The 16278-nt window shown below is 39.7% G+C and overlaps 1 protein-coding gene across 1 annotated transcript in view; it reads right to left on the bottom strand.

The window, feature by feature from the left end:
* Window positions 1–16278, bottom strand: part of LOC126383561 (protein MTSS 1-like) — a 118533-nt gene extending 102255 nt beyond the window's left edge. The window contains exon 1 of the mRNA XM_050034075.1: window positions 15762–16278. Coding sequence (XP_049890032.1) covers window positions 15762–15833 — 72 coding nt within the window. The 5' untranslated portion in view covers window positions 15834–16278. The remainder of the gene's footprint in view (window positions 1–15761) is intronic.

The following is a 16278-nucleotide window of genomic DNA, read 5'->3' as shown; positions in this document are numbered from 1 at the left end:
TGAGACTGAGTAAATCAATATGATTATCTGATATTAATTCGTTTACTAACACTGCTTTAGACGATAGAGACCTGATATTTAACAGTCCGCATTTAATTCTCCTGTTTTGTCTTTCTGTCACAGAAGAGGTTTTAATTTTTATGAGGTTGCTATGCACAACTCCTCTTTGTTTAATTTTAGATTTAAATAATTTAGGTGGTCGGGGGACAGACACCGTTTGTATAAAACTATGAAAACTATGGCTGGGTAACTGAACTAGAAGCTCAGAGAGGCGTATAGGACTGCATATACATGGGGTTTTTTTGGGGAGTTTTTCCTTATCCGCTGCGAGGGTCATAAGGACAGAGGGATGTCGTATGCTGTAAAGCCCTGTGAGGCAAATTGTGATTTGTGATATTGGGCTTTATAAATAAAATTGATTGATTGATTGATTGATACACAGCAGCAAAGCTTTGATTCCTGGTTGTTTGGAAGTAATAAGGTTTACAAGCTTCAACAGTTTTCTTTCAAGTTTGCATCACAGAGGTTTCCACAAAATGTTCCAGACAATACATCACAACACACTCTGCTTCCTGTCCTCTCCTTTGTCCTCTCACAGGAAGGACTGGAAATCTGTTCAGGGGAATTGTCCCATGTTGCCTCACGTCCGTGACTTTTATCCTACAAATTCTGGAAGCTGTTCATTTTTAATCAGGTTTGAGACGTCTTAGTAATCGTTGTGACATTTAAAGGGGAACTAATGTTTTTTTCAACCTGGGCCCAATTTTCCGATATACTTTTGTCTAAATGAGTGATAGAATGTGCAATATTTGACATTTCTCCACTACGAAGCTAGGGCTGACCTGCCTGCAGCCCGTGAGCGCGCACTATATTAAATAATAGGGCACTGGAACAGTGTCAAACAATGTCAAAATACATATATATAATATATAATATTATATATATAATATTCAAATGGCTCATCCAGATCCAGTTGGTCAAAATCTGGTAAAAATTCAGACATGTTTGTTGTGGCAAGTCAAAACACTCACTCAGAGAGCGAAAGTCTGGCTCTGAAATCTCACATCTCGCGAGATTTGAGTTGTTGCAGGAAGTTACCGCTGGACTGACCTTACAAACGTGAGGAGTTACTCAGTTTTGAGTAGTCATGGCCAAATTTTTACCCGATTTTGACCAACTGGATCTGGATGAGCCATTTGAATTTGATGACCGTCCGTATTTATTTGAACACGGAGTACACGGACGTACACAGATGCAGAGCTCATTGAAATTGAAGAGCGGACGAGGAGAGAGAGGGAGCAGCAACAGGCAGAGGAACATGTCCGAATCCAGCTTAAGATAAACACAGACGTTCATTTCTCCTTTCCGTTATGTTGTTGGATAATTATACTAACAATCTGAGCCTATCTGTGTGAAAACAATACACTTTTAGTGGGCGTATTTTGACATTGTTTGACGCTGTCTGAGTGCCCTATTATTTAATATAGCACACGCTCACGGGCTGCAGGCAGGTCAGCCCTAGCTTCGTACTGGAGAGATGTCACATATTGAACATCCTATCACTCATTTAGACAAAAGTAGATCGGAAAATAGGGCCCAGGTTGAAAAAAAACATTAGTTCCCCTTTAACATGCACTGCATTGTTGGTCAGTCTCTCAGAAAATGACAATTCAATCCATCAACCTTAAATTACAGAGCGATTACTTTCAGTTTATCCATCCATCCATGCATTCAACTGCATTGTCTATACCTGCTGACTCTCTGCAGACTTGTGAGGGCTGAATCCTCTCCAGCACACTGCACAGTCCGAGCCATCATACATTTTCGGATGCATGCAGACATTTGCAAAGATATTTTTGCAGACACCTACAAATATTGGCAGATAACAAAACTAACAACACATGTACCCTTATGGCTGTGCAGACAGGGTAAGTATACTTGGACTTGGACTTTTGATCCATAAATGAATCTGCAAACCGCTGAAGGACTTTGTGGATTTAACAATCAGTCAATCATCCAAAAATGGACAAATGTAACAAATGAAACATATTCCTGATTTGCAGAAACTTACAATACCAACATTTTCTTCAAGAAACTCAACTGGATTTTCTAAGTTTCTGTTTGAGGGTGATTCTGCTCACTAATGTGGGCATGTTCCAAATCTACAGCAGCAACATTAAAACTTCAGTTTAGCATCTACTGAACGAGGGGAAAGTCTCTTCACGACAGTTTAAAGGCAGATGTGAAGCTCATAGTGAAGCAGCTCTCAGCTGAAGAGGATGAGCCGGTGTCTCCTCCAGGGAACAACATGCAGATCGGTTCCACTTAAACGGATCAACAGTAATGTGTCTACAGTTTAACCAGCTCAATGATGTGTGGAGGATGAACAGCACACTCCGCAGCACATCAACACATATAGATATACAACACGCTGGCATGCAGAGAGGAAATGTATATCGGATGGTGAGGAGATTAAAATGATAAGAAGGTCTACACAAAAACCTGATGAATCTCATCTGAGTGCAGTTACATCAGAAGTTCAACAAAATAAAAGAACAGGATTGGTGGACTTCAAGGATTTAAAGTCATTTTACTGACAGATTATAGTAGGCTTGTTTTGTGGGATTTTCAAAATAAAATAATTGTATAATGTAGGGCTTTAAAAAAAAATCATTTTTGTTATTCATTCATGTATTTTCTTGATTAACCGCTTAATCATTCATTCTATAAAATATCTGATAAAAGTTAATGTCACAGTCACTATTTCACAGAGTCCATGACGCCTTTAAATTAATAGCTTCATCCAACAGAGTCCAAACCACCCCAAAAAATTAAGTATATGATCACAGCAGAATGAGAAAACCATAAAATCTTCATGTTTGAGAAGGAACCAGTGAAATTTAGGCACTGTTGCGTACAAAGTAACTGAAACGGTTAATCAATTACAACAATAACTGCCATTTGATTTCCTGTCTGAACTTCAATCATTTCAGCTCTGTTAAACTGAGTTTACATAAAACCAAATGGGTATTTTAAAAACGGTTTATATAACACTCTTTTTGAGAGTTTTATTTTTGAGAGTTTTTTGGGGGGGGGGGGGGTTGACTTTTACTCTCTGATTAGGCTGGCAAATATATTTTAAAAGATCAAAGTCTTGACCATTAAACCCTGTAATGGGCCAACCTCCCAGTGATTGAATGTTCCCTTGAATAAGATAAATGATGGATGTCAGAGGTAAGATCAGACAAGTCGACATAAAGTTATATATTTATTAATTTCACAGCATTTTTAAGGCTGCTAAGATGCTAAACAAAATATTCATTGTTGAACCATAATTCTTATTTAGTTTGGATTTAGAAGTGCTAAGAAGTTAACATACTATGGTTGAGGATACACCTAATAGCAATATTATTTAATAAATTTATCAAAAAATAAAAGCGTACCAGTACCTGAGCACCATTCCCGCCTTTTTGGAAACCAGGAAGTAAGATGGGAGTCTTTGTAATACAGTTAACCCCTTTATACCTAATTAAATGAGGTTTTTGTAGAAATCTGATGGAGTTGACAAAAATCTGGAACACATCTTTAAAGGGCAAACATTTGCACAAAACAGTGTATTTTAAAACAAAGATGATTATAGCAGTACATTTAACACCAATGTTATCATGATGTACTGTTAGTTTTAGATTTTAAAGGCTTTTCACACAGTTTTTAATGTTAAAAGTTGTGAATTCTTGTCTGGGACAAGGCTGTTTTCTGGCACAGGTCGAGTTTAGAAGTAAAAAAAAAAATTAAAGCAGTTAAACACATTTAATAAATCATATTTATTTCATACATATAAATACTTAAAATGATGTTTTACCCCAGAAACAGAATTAGTGTGTTATGTAAGGGATAATGTATAATGGGCCGGTGAATACTGGGAAAATAACTCCCGACAGGGGAATAGAACTATAGAACTATATAGTTCTATTCCCCTGAAGGGAGTTATTTTCCCAGTATTCACCGGCTCATTATACATTATCCCGCTTATTACACGGCTAATTATCAGTTGAATAGACAGAATATTGATTGATTATACATTTTGTAAGCGGTAACGGCTACTTTAGCCCAATAAAAAAAGTAACTGTTGTCAGGGCAGCATCCCTATAGCAACGCCGGGCTGCATAGCAACTGTGTGTAATGACCGTTGCTACTAGCAGCGGTCATTACACAGTAATATCAGACCGCAGAATGCCGCGACTGACCAATCAGAATGCAGCATTTAATAGAGCCGTGTAATAATAAGTTATAATTGGTGACGAGTCGAACAGTTGTGTTGTCACATCACAACAAAGACAACCAGAACATCTGTTAAAGTTACTAAAGATTTAGCAACAAAATTGTTATTTCAATGTGTGTTGTTATGACAACATTAGTTCAGAATTTTTAATATTGATTACTGCTCATTTTGATCATCTGGAAACTGAAAAAGGAAACTTGGAAACTTTTGACTGGAAAGGTCAAAATTAAGTTCCATGATTACTGAAGACTGAGAAACAAGTCAGATGAAATCATATGCTCTGCAGACATAACATGCTTTTGTATTATACTATATTGAGAAGTCATGCTTCTCAGCTGACAGCACCCTATATGTCTCACACAATCAGCACTTGTTCTTGGGGAAACTATAAAAAGATGCATTTCTGTCTGGCCTGTCGGAGACACTTTTCTCCCTCTGATCTCTGCGTTTGGTGGTATGGTTTGTCTCTCTTATAGACCCTTTTAGGGCCAACGTCATGATGACGTCATTTTATTAGCTAAGGGCAAAACACGACTCTCCACCACAGGGCTGTAGACTACATAGGAGTCTTAAAATGTCATCTAGTTTTGATATTGGGAGCCAGAATAGAAGGAGTCATGGCTATGGTTAAATGTGATAAGAAGAAAAGACTGTTCGGAGGCAATCATCAAAAATGTGCAGCACACACCTCATATCAAGTTAGGGAAAAAGTATTTCCTGTTGTAGGGATGAATAACGTTATGTGTATTAAGGGTTATCATGTCCACCTCATCAGAAATTGGGGAGGTATTAAGAGGAATACTGGATTTCTCCGTAACTAACTTTTTAGCGCGTTAGCTAACGTTAGCTTCGATAGCAAAACAAACTGGAGGAAACTGTTCCAAGTGTCGTCCTCCTTTGTAAGATTGGCAACCACAAAGCTTCCTGTGACATCATCCACCCACCGAGTGAGAGCATAGATACAGTCGGCAATGACGGGAACGCCCACAAATGTCACATTCGGTTAGAGCCGAGGGGGAAAACAAACCAGTCTCTGCCATTAGCCACCATGCCGTAGAGTTGCTGTGTGCCCTTTTGCACCACAAATAAACAAAAAAAATCACCAATTAATGTTTTACATTTTACCAAACAATAAAACGGAACCACAAAGGAGGACAAAATGGCTTCAAGCTATCAGAAGAGTTTGGCAGATTATGGGACCCAACAACAAAACATGTGTATGTCTGCAGTCAGCACTTCATTTCAGGTAAGTTTAATGTAATGTTAACCATTTCCAAACAATCGTAGACTATGTCAGGGGTATCAAGAATATTAGATTAATTGTTTAAACGCTAGTGAACTTTGTACTACATTTGTAATTTGTGTAGATTAGAAGTACTAGTAAAAGTGATTTAAGTTCTTTACTGAGTACGGTATATGTAAAAAAAAAATAAGTGCTGACTCTGAAATGTACTCCAAGCATAAAATAAAATATAGCCCTCTGAAGGACATTTCTATTAGCTGTTTCTGTGCAAAGCTAAAAGCTCTCTTCTGATAGCTTGAAGCCATTTTGTCCTCCTTTGTGGTTCCGTTTTATTATTTGGTAAAATGTAAAACTTTAATTGGTGATTTTTTTGTTTATTTGCGGTGCAATAGGGCACACAGCAAGTCTTCGGCATTGTGGCTAATGGCAGAGACCGGTTTGTTTTCCCCCTCGGCTCTAACCGGATGTGACGTTTGTGGGCGTTCCCGTCATTGCCGACTGCATCTATACGGGTCGGCCAGTCTGGTCCCATTGGTCCAAGTAACACTCGCGGTCCCGGACAGTGAGTGACATGGTACATTCATAAAGTCAGTCTAACACTCTACACTAAAATTAAAGCCATGTTGGTCAAAGAAATGAAGCGTTATATTTATAAATGAATTAACATAGGGTTAAGTTAATCACACATTCACTCCACTCGGCGCTCTGCTGCTTCATCTCCCCAGACAGAGTGCCCAGAGTGCACTCTGCCACACCAAGTGTGGTCCTCTGAATAACTGAATGGTACATTCCAACAGTGCTCCGAATTTACGAATGGTCCAATTTGTGCCAAAGTGCGCTCTGGCGCTCAGAATGAGTCTTTCGGAATGCACCACTTGCATCATCTTCCTCTATTGTCTAAAACAAGCCAACAGAACTTGCTAGCTAGCATTAGCTAACGTCTGTGGACAATTGTTTTGCCACCAGCTAAACCCCGCCCACCAAAAAACTTCATACGGTTTACCAACAGTAAAAGGGTCTGTTGTACAATGATAACTTTAGTCTTTAAACTATCATTGTTTTGTGCATTATTTGATGACAACCAATACTTTTTAAACACACAGCTAAACAGTGCAGAGAATACATTATAATGTTGAAAAGATGAAATAAAATCATGCCCACAGTGGAGGAAACTATAACAACAGAGTGGTTTGAACTGCTGGACGCTGCTTTGAGACACCAGCTTTTTTTGGAACCAGTTAGAAAAAAATGTTGGCATTGTACATTTCTGCTAACTACGATATGTTACATCTCAAATGTAGCAGATATGTTTAAACTTTGTTTCTTTCTGTTAAAATTTTCAGTTTATGTGTGAAAACGCTGTGGTAAACACGTGGTTTGGTCTGGGCACAAAAACCACTTGGTTGATGCTAGAAAAAGATGAAGTTTGGGCTTTAAATACCCACTTTGGCTGCAACAAAAACAGCTGGAAAATTCACAACCTGTTGTTAAAAAATGCCAGTTTATGTTGGTGTGGAATAGCAGTACTGTCTGCTGCTTGTGTCACACCATCAGCCATTCCCTCCGCCTCCTGATGAGAAACTCAGCTCATATACATTAGGAGTGGGGAATAAAATCAATGCAGTATAGTGTTGCAATATTTTAAAGGGCAATACTGGATCAATACACCAATGCTAACTATCGATTTTTTTTAAATTATATAGTTTACTATTGCAAATACAAATTAAACTTTTGGTAGCCCTCTAAAATCATCTATCAATCTATCAATTGCTTTTTCAGTTTGTTAGATTCATGTTGTTGCAATAACCTGCATGAACAGAATGAAAACTTTATATCATTAGACAAAAACAGATGTTGACAAATTTTTACTTGATTTGTAGTTGAAGAGAGAAAATACATCGCAATATATGTTACCATAACACTCAGCATGTCAGAAAATATATAAAATCACAATAATATTCTATCATGACAATATCATATCAGGGGCCCTCTGGTGATTCCTTCCCCTGATATGCATGTAATCTGAAATATGCTATACATGTGAAATGTAGAAATGTAAATGGTAAATAGACCTGCACTTTTCGCGCCTTTCTAGTCTTCCGACCACTCAAAGCGTTTTTACAGTCCATGTCACATTCACACGTTCACACACATTCATACAACATGCCACTTATTACTCAGCTTCAGTATCTTGCCCAAGGATACTTCAACATGTGGACTGGAGGAGCTGGGGATCAAACTGTCAATCTACAGATTAGTGGAAGATCTGCTCTCAGACGGGTCACCCACATAAAGCTGTGTAAGGGGTAAAAATATGTTTAAATGTAAATTCAGGGGTATGGGCATGGGTAAAACAAGCAGGTGGGCAGTGGGTGAGAACAAAAATATTATTCTTATTTTTCAGAATAAAACAAATGAAATGATTGAGTGTTTTCACCATCCCGTGATCGAGCCCAGCCAGTGAGAGAGACATCTCCTCCGCTGGATTTGTAATTCAAGAACGGAGGACCCAGCTAAATGTGAGTGACCGGAGGTTGTCCAAAAAATTTTGTAGATGGTCCAACTTGGCATATAGAGTATCCTCAACGTTCCTGTCTGTAAAATAAAGTGCAACCAAGAAGAACCAAAGCCTTACAGGTTCTTTCATGCTACATGTTCCTTCAGTGAAAAAGAGCATTTAATCTGTGACTGTTTCACATTTCATGTCTAAAGACCAAATGTTTAGATGGTGACAGACAAACAGTGGTCTTAACTGTTCACAAATCAAGTGGCTGTAAATATCGTTTATGTTGACATGTATGTAAATATGAGAATGGGAGCTGTCAGCTGAGACACAGACAGAATCTGAAGACAATTAGCAGCAACAGACTGGAGTCTCCTCCACACTGACTCAGTAAAGTCTCTCCACCCACACATGTTGAAGCTAACAACCTGCATGTGTCCGCCTGAATAAACATCAGGCAGGTTCACACTGAGCTACATTTGATTTCATTTAGATTCTTCAGTTAGTAACTACAGATGAAAAGAAGGATAAGAAGTCTGATATATCTTCTTCCTGTGTGCCATAGAGCTCCATTGTTGTTAAAAACATATAAGTGAGCCACACTGTGTCATTGGGTGACATGTTCCTTTATTACCATGAACACACACACTGTGGTTTATTTTGACTCAGTCCCACACACACTGTCCCACTGCCACAAATACTCACTAGAGCACCTAATGTGGATTAATCCGCCACCAAAAATAGTCCCCAACAAAGTCACTATTTCCTTCAGCAGCTGTATGACGCATTTACTGCTTCCAACTTCATTATTTGTGATAGATTTACATCTTCAGTCAGAAGCAGTGGGTTTGAGAGCGACAGAAAGGAACTCAGACTGTATTTTGAAACAGACTAACACATTGTTGGTTTTTCCTGGGATTTGGTGACAATAAGAAACATAGAGAATAACACAAAGCTTATTCTTAAAGTACAAGCATTCTTCGTGCTACTTTATACTTTTAACTCCACTACATTTATTTGACAGCTACAATTGCTTGTTAGTAGGGGTGGGAATTGCCCGAGGACTCACGATACGATATTATCGCGATACTTAGGTCTGGATATGATATTATTGCGATACTGTGATGCTGAGTATTGTGATACAATATTTTGTGATATATTTGATTACCTTCTTTTCCAACTGCAATATTTCCCCAAAGGAAAACTTTAAAGTTATCAGTTTGTTCATCTGACTTTAATCATTTTTACTGCAGCAAAATGTGATGCAAAGCAGACAGACTGACCAACACCTTCAAAAAACCTGTCAGAAATGCTGCATACACCTGACAGACTGAACTGTGGGCAGCTGGATGGTAGTTTTGTCAAGCTAAGTGTGTCCAGTGTTGGTTGATTTTTCGGCAGAGCAGGTTTAGCGTTAGCTTGGCTGTCAGTGGCTAACGCTATCTCTGGATGGTGGCAGAGTATTTTACTCTCATTGACACTGCTACAAATTGCATGTGTCATATCCAAGTCCTCCTTTCCTTCTGTGTAAAAAAAAATCTGAAATAAGTCCAGACATTTAATTTAAATGCAACAGCGCATGACTGATTTCTTTCTCAGGTACCTCCATCTTTGTTTTGATGAACTTCCTGCCAAATGCCGCTAACTGAGACCTCTGCTGACCTCACCAGGAAAGAAAACATCAGCACCATCTAGTGGACCAGAAAGCAAGTGATCTTACTATTCTAGTACCAAAAGTTGTATTAAAATGTATATTTGCAAAAATGAATGATGTAAAGATCTATACTTGGCATCTGTATATCCAATACCACCATGCAAAATATCGCAATACTGTATCGTTTTTTTCCTCCACCCCTACTTGTTAGTTTGTAGATTATGATCTACCTTAGTGGTGTGCTCATGAAATATGATGCATTGCTGTAGATTATGCTATGCAACAGTTGTAAAAGAAATGCAGGTTCACTCTGTTCACATTCATGATGCAGAATCTGGTACAGCTCAGACCTGCAGCAGCCAGGTTTGTGATCACAACAGGTGAGACGACAGGTGTGAAACCTTACAAGCATATTCAGGAAAGGTGTGACAGCATCCGATTCACTTTGATATCAACGTGCATCATTAAGAGCACAAACCTGTTCCATGTTTCAGTGTTTTATCCCAAGAAGATGAAACGAAAAACAAATCACCACTGACAGAGATAAAATGAGCTCACTTTAAAGGTGGAAAAGGAGAAGCAGAGAAAGGGGGGAAGACAGGAGGAGAGAAAGAAGAGGAAGAAAAAGGAAGGCGTGTGGGCTGAAGAAGAGAGAAAATGGACAGAGCAGTAAAGAAAATGCTGAAAAGTAGAAAGAAATTGAGGGAGAGGGAGTAGAAGGAGGAGGAGAAGAGGGAGAAGCAAGCTGAGAAGAAAAGAGATGAAAAAGGCGCAGGAGAACTGGAAGATGACACCAGGAAGAAAAGAAGATGAGGTAAGAAAGGTGGGGCATTCTGTTGGAAAAAAGTGAAACAGAGGAAGATGTAAGGGAAAGGGAAGAGAGGTAGGAAGAAAAATGTCAGAGGAAGAGAAGGAGGAGTACAAAGAAAAAAAGAGGAGGAAGACATGCAGGAAGAAAAAGAGGAGGGCAGCAAAAGAAAGAAGAAGAGCAGGAAATGAAGAGGGTGTGGCAGATTCCCCAGACGTCCCATTGTGAAGCAACCACCACACCTGTTAGAGACCACCTGTCTGTTATCACGTCACCACGGAAACAGGTGCATGTGTGTGCAGCAACATACTACCCCACCCCCAACGCACACTGCGGATGATAACCTGCACACACGTGCACTGACTCATAGCCTAAACACTAATTTTACCCCACAGTTTAGTTCGACACTCTGAAACCTTGTAGCCTTTTGTCCCCACAACCTCATTGGCATCACACACACACACAAGCACAAACTGTAGGCTACAACCAGCCAGCCACTGTAAAAACAAACTGACTGAGGATGAGACGATATACAATTCTAGTGCAATAAAAAAAAACTACTCACAATAAGTTGATCACGGTGAATTTCTATTACCAGGATAATTGTGACTATCATATCCAGCCGCACCAAAGATACCTTGGGTAACCAACAACAAAAGAGACTCTGCAAACCAACCTCAAAAAACACATACGTTCTTAATCAAGCATTGCCATATTTCATATCAAAGATATGATGCCATTTCAAACACTTTGAGATTTGTTTGATTTGAAATAAAGATGTGCATCCTGTTTGTCATGCAGTCAAAAATATTTGCTTCTTTACAGAATGTGGAGTGATTCCAGTGTGTTTAGTGCCATATTAAAGCTAAGGTGTGTAGGATTTAGGGGGATGGGTTGGCAGAAATGGAATATTACGTAATTGGTATGTTAGAATCACAGTGCGTGTGTTACCTCAGAGTGAGCCCTTTATAACACTATAGGGCCCATGTTTTCAGATTTCTCTAAGGAAGACCTCCACAAATATACAATGCTTATGGTGTCCCTAACAAACCTCTTACATTCATGGGAAACAGAAATTTAAAAGTATCATATCCTGTTAGACCACCTCAAGCATCCTCAGGATGACATATTGCACCAGCCTATGCTCATGACCCCTCAGGCTTTTAGTAAAACGGGATTTATACTTCTGCGTTGAATCGACAGTTTAAAAAAAGTTTAAAAAACAAGGTAACGGGGCATCAGTGGCTTAGTGGATAGAGCAGGTGCCCCCCCCCCCCCNCTTTCACACTTGGCTGTCCTATCCATTAAAGGCAAAATGCCCAAAAACATATCTTTAAAAAAACAAAACAAAACAAAAACAAGGTAACTAGGGTTGCAGCGGTATTCGGTTTCAAGGTATACCAAGATATGAAAACTACTTTACTGTATGTCCCTTTTTAACAAGCTAGAAAAGTGTCAAAACCATACAGTACTTGGTTGCAATGTACCAGCCTATATCTACCATGAGAAGAGGCGCAGTCAGATCCTCTGTTAACAATTAATTTACACCACTGAGAGTCGTCTTTCAGTGCCCCATCCTCTGAACACCACATAAGGAAGACCGTAACACACCCTGCAGGCACTACCCTGCCCCTCTGACCTTAGGAAAACATTTCACACGCTGTCTGCTATTCAACTCGCTACTACAGGCTGCAGCTGACAGTTACATTACACATGGCGTATTGTTTATGTGTGAAAATCTTGATGTTGATTTGGGGACAGTGACATGGCTGGATAGTTAGCCTTTCTTGTTGTTTAACTATCAACTTATATTTACTGTTTGTCAACTGTATGCAATAATATGGGCTTTGAATCTTGCTAGCATTACATTAGCTTTCTGGCTAACAGCTGGGCCAAAGGGTTCCATGAGCTGGGCGGACTAGAATGTACCCGTTGCTGGGTTGTATCTGAGGTTCGTCATGTTTACTTGAGTACTGAATAACATTTCCATTGCATAAGAACCCTTGCCAAGGAAACCAAGTTATGGCTTGTGAAAAACTTCAGATTTTGACTGCAAAAAGATAAAAAATATGAATGAATATTCTAACTTTAAATTTTTTTGGTAAGTGACCATGGTATAAGCGGGATAACGCCCAAAGAGGTGTCCATTATCACTTTTTAATGGCTGACGTGGAGGCATGATTTTCCCAACACGAGAGGTGTGTCATATCATCTTGTTCACCATAATACTGGTATAATTTCTATTATCATGTGAAAAATTCATGTGGTGATGGACATAATATTTTCGACTTGTTGACACTGACATCATACTGTTACCCACGGCAACTACAAGCATGGCTGAAAGAGAAATTATTACTGACTCCACGGTGGTTCTAAAAAGAGGAGCAACTTCAGTGGTGTGGAATAAACTGTGGCGTCCTGAGTGTTTTATGAACAGCCCCGGACTTCTCAGACTCTTTTAGCGACCTACCGCTCAGAGGGAACTCATTCAGCGGCTCCTCTGGCAGCAGCACAGTGTCTCTCCCTCTCCTCTCTCAGTGTCGTCAAGATTTTATCATAAACCTTTGGTAATGTAAACCTATGTGACGCTCACAGCTTGATAAAAACGAAATATAAGTGAATGTGCGATAGTTATGGTAGCATAACAGCCTGTCACAGGTTACAGCGTGATGATTAGAGGAGAAATGGCCGAGCATAAAGGTCCAGGTGAAAAAAATCAACTCAATCATTTAGGATTTTGCTAAAAGAGAAGGAAATCACCTGTTGATATACATATCCCAGGGTACATTTTTGTATTTAGGAACGGTTTAAATGTGTGATTTGTGGTAGATTTTATTTTGTTGAACTATTAATATTGTATACAGAATCTGTATCTCACTCTGAGTTACTGTTGTTGTTCACAAACTAAAGAAATGAGAGATCATTTTTGTTTGGTTTTTACTGAATATTTGGGGGCAAACTGTAAAACTATATCACTTATTTTGTTGCAATTCTATGTTCTTAAATTAATAATATATTTTTGACTAATTTGTTATATCGCCAAGAATATTGTTATCACAAAAATACCTTGAAATATCGTGATATCATTTAAGGGCCATATCACCCACGCTTACCCAACACTCAGCCTCGTCGTTGGGCATTATCGGATATGGTTATTGTACCATATAAACCTCATATACTGTTGTGATCCTAGCTGCAATCTGCAATTCTCACCACTAGATGTCACTGAATCCCCCTAAATCTTACATACTGGACCTTTAAAGCCACAGTGTGTAGGAATTTCTCCCCCAAACCTTGAAATCATATATTGCATTTAAACGGATAGCGCACTCTAGCGCCTCACTGTTTCAAACGCGTATTGCAACAACGGTAGCCGCTGTGTACCAAAAAGCTATGATAACATTGATGAAACCATGTCATCCGATACTTCATGGAGTATTCATTCAGGCTCCTACACAGACACACGCGACGCGAGGGCGGGTGTAAATCGAAACAAACCAATCACGTCTTGTCTTTTGACAAGTGACAATTGGCTCAGCCTCACACACCTCATCCTCTCCTCGCATCACTGTGCCGCTGACAGCGGCACTGGGCTGTGATTGCATTGGCCTGGCCTGCCTGTCTGGGAAAAAAATGACAGGCCGGCCAGCAGGCCAATCACAGCTTCCCTTTTAAGACCTTTCTCCATCAGCAGCTCTTTCCACCTGGGAAAGGCTAGCCCAATGTTGACACTCATTTTTTGAATTTGCCGGTCATGTTGCCTTTTTGATTCCCTTATGCGCTTTCTTGGCAACGAAGATTCCGTCTCCCGTGATGCTGCATATGCATGATCCTGCATTATGCTCAAAGAGTGGGACTTTGTTATGGTGCAGTAGAGCCGGGGTAGTGGGGAAGTGCCTCTTGCTCCTCTCCTTCAGCTTCTCAGTCACGCAACGCTGGCCTGGCTATCAATGAAAACGCCGAAGGCGAGACAATTCCCCGGTAGTGCTATATGTCCCTTGCTGGCGTGTGTATTTTCAAGATGGTGAAACATTATGGAGCCCTCCAAACGACTTACAACGTACAAACAAATCCAAAATTCTCCTTTTACGAGAATAAGTCAGATTATTGGTGGAGGTAATAATACACCGATGATGACATATTTATGAATGCAGACATCGATTTCTGCCAATAAACACCTGAAAACGCTACACAATGTCCTTTTAAGAGTTTAAAGCACATTTTAATAAATATCAGGGTAATACTGTAAATCACAGTTATTTTGGCCAGGATAATCATGATATGAAATTTTCACATCATCCCAGGCCTAAAGCTAACCCAAATCATATATGTATTGACAACAGTAAAACCACTTTACAGAAAAAAAAACAACAACAAAAAACATATCAAGTCTGTAGACTGATACCCAACTTCTGCTAATCAATCTTTAGGATTGCAACTAATGATTTTTCTCATCATTAAATCATTTTTTAATTAAGTTCATTGTACAGTCAGAGAATGGTGGAAAAAAATCACCATTTCATGAAGCAGTTCTTGTTTTTGTCTGACCAAAAGTTGAAAATATCCTGTTTCCTATCATGCAAGACAAATATTCACATTTTTAGAAGCTGGAACGAGGTCATGTTTTCTATTCACTGATTTATCAACTAATCCTTTCCGCTCTAATGCCATTTAAATTCCCCAAATTCCCATTCATGAAGCAGTAAAGTGTTTTGATAGAGGGCAAATTGTTTAACACTTTGTTTTTCTTTTCTGAGATTAGCAAATCTCACAAACCACAGATTTCTGTCCGTATCAGTCCATCCTCAGTCAGTAACATCCTTCTCATAATGAAAACCTAGTTATATATTCCTGAACTGACTCATGATTTATGGGGAAGACATTACAGTGTGATATGACTGCAGCAGTGTCTGTCACTGTCATTCAACTCAGCAGCCTGTAGCTGTGTGTGGTTACAGGACGAAGCTGGTTTACCCTTTGGTTTTGTTTTGGTTTTGTTTGTTTTTTTGTTGTTGTTTTTTATTTTTATTTTGGAGAAAGCTGCAGGCGGTCCCATCCTGAAAATAAAGGGCCTGAACACACCCACCTTCCTCCCCCCTCCTGGATAATTAAAATTAATGATGACGCCTGGAAACCTCAGATGAAATAAAATGTCTGCTTTGCTTTGATGCAACAAGATGTAGCCTACAGAGGGGTGTTGTCCAAGCGCATTAATTTTTCCTATGTTTAACATTTGAAATCAGATGTAATGATAATGTTCCTTCATGTTACCTTCATGTCTCCTATGACAGTCTGGAAAAGCCCCCCCAGCGCGCTGCACTCCCTCTCCATCACCGTCTCCATCTTCAGCTGTGTGAACGGAAATTACAAATACTGTCACTCGGAGCTGCTGAAGTCAATAGATGAAGCGACAGGAAACAAATAAATTAACGGGAAGGAAAAAGCGGCTCGGTGTCGGTAAAGACGCTCAGAGAGGCGCTGCAGGATTTCCCCGGCTGAAGGAGAGCAAAACCCGGACACAGGCAGCAGCAGAGCCGGAGGTTAGTTTCCTCTCAGAGCGGATAAATCCCATGATGTCTGCGGGAGGAAACGCATCTTGGAGCGGACAGAAAAGTGACAGCAGGAAACCGCACGACGCTGCCAGGGAGTCTAAACTTTACACAGAGAACAGCTCCACTGGCTCTGCTTAACGAGACACGACACGGGGGCGCGCCAGCAGGGACGGGGACGCGCGTCCGATTTGCTCCGCCCTCAGCTGAGGAGGCTCTTTTTGTTAATGGAAAGAGAA

The sequence above is a fragment of the Epinephelus moara genome, chromosome 22, assembly GCF_006386435.1.
Source record: "Epinephelus moara isolate mb chromosome 22, YSFRI_EMoa_1.0, whole genome shotgun sequence".
NCBI classification, from domain to species: domain Eukaryota; kingdom Metazoa; phylum Chordata; class Actinopteri; order Perciformes; family Serranidae; genus Epinephelus; species Epinephelus moara.
This window is presented reverse-complemented; position numbering and strand designations above follow the sequence as displayed.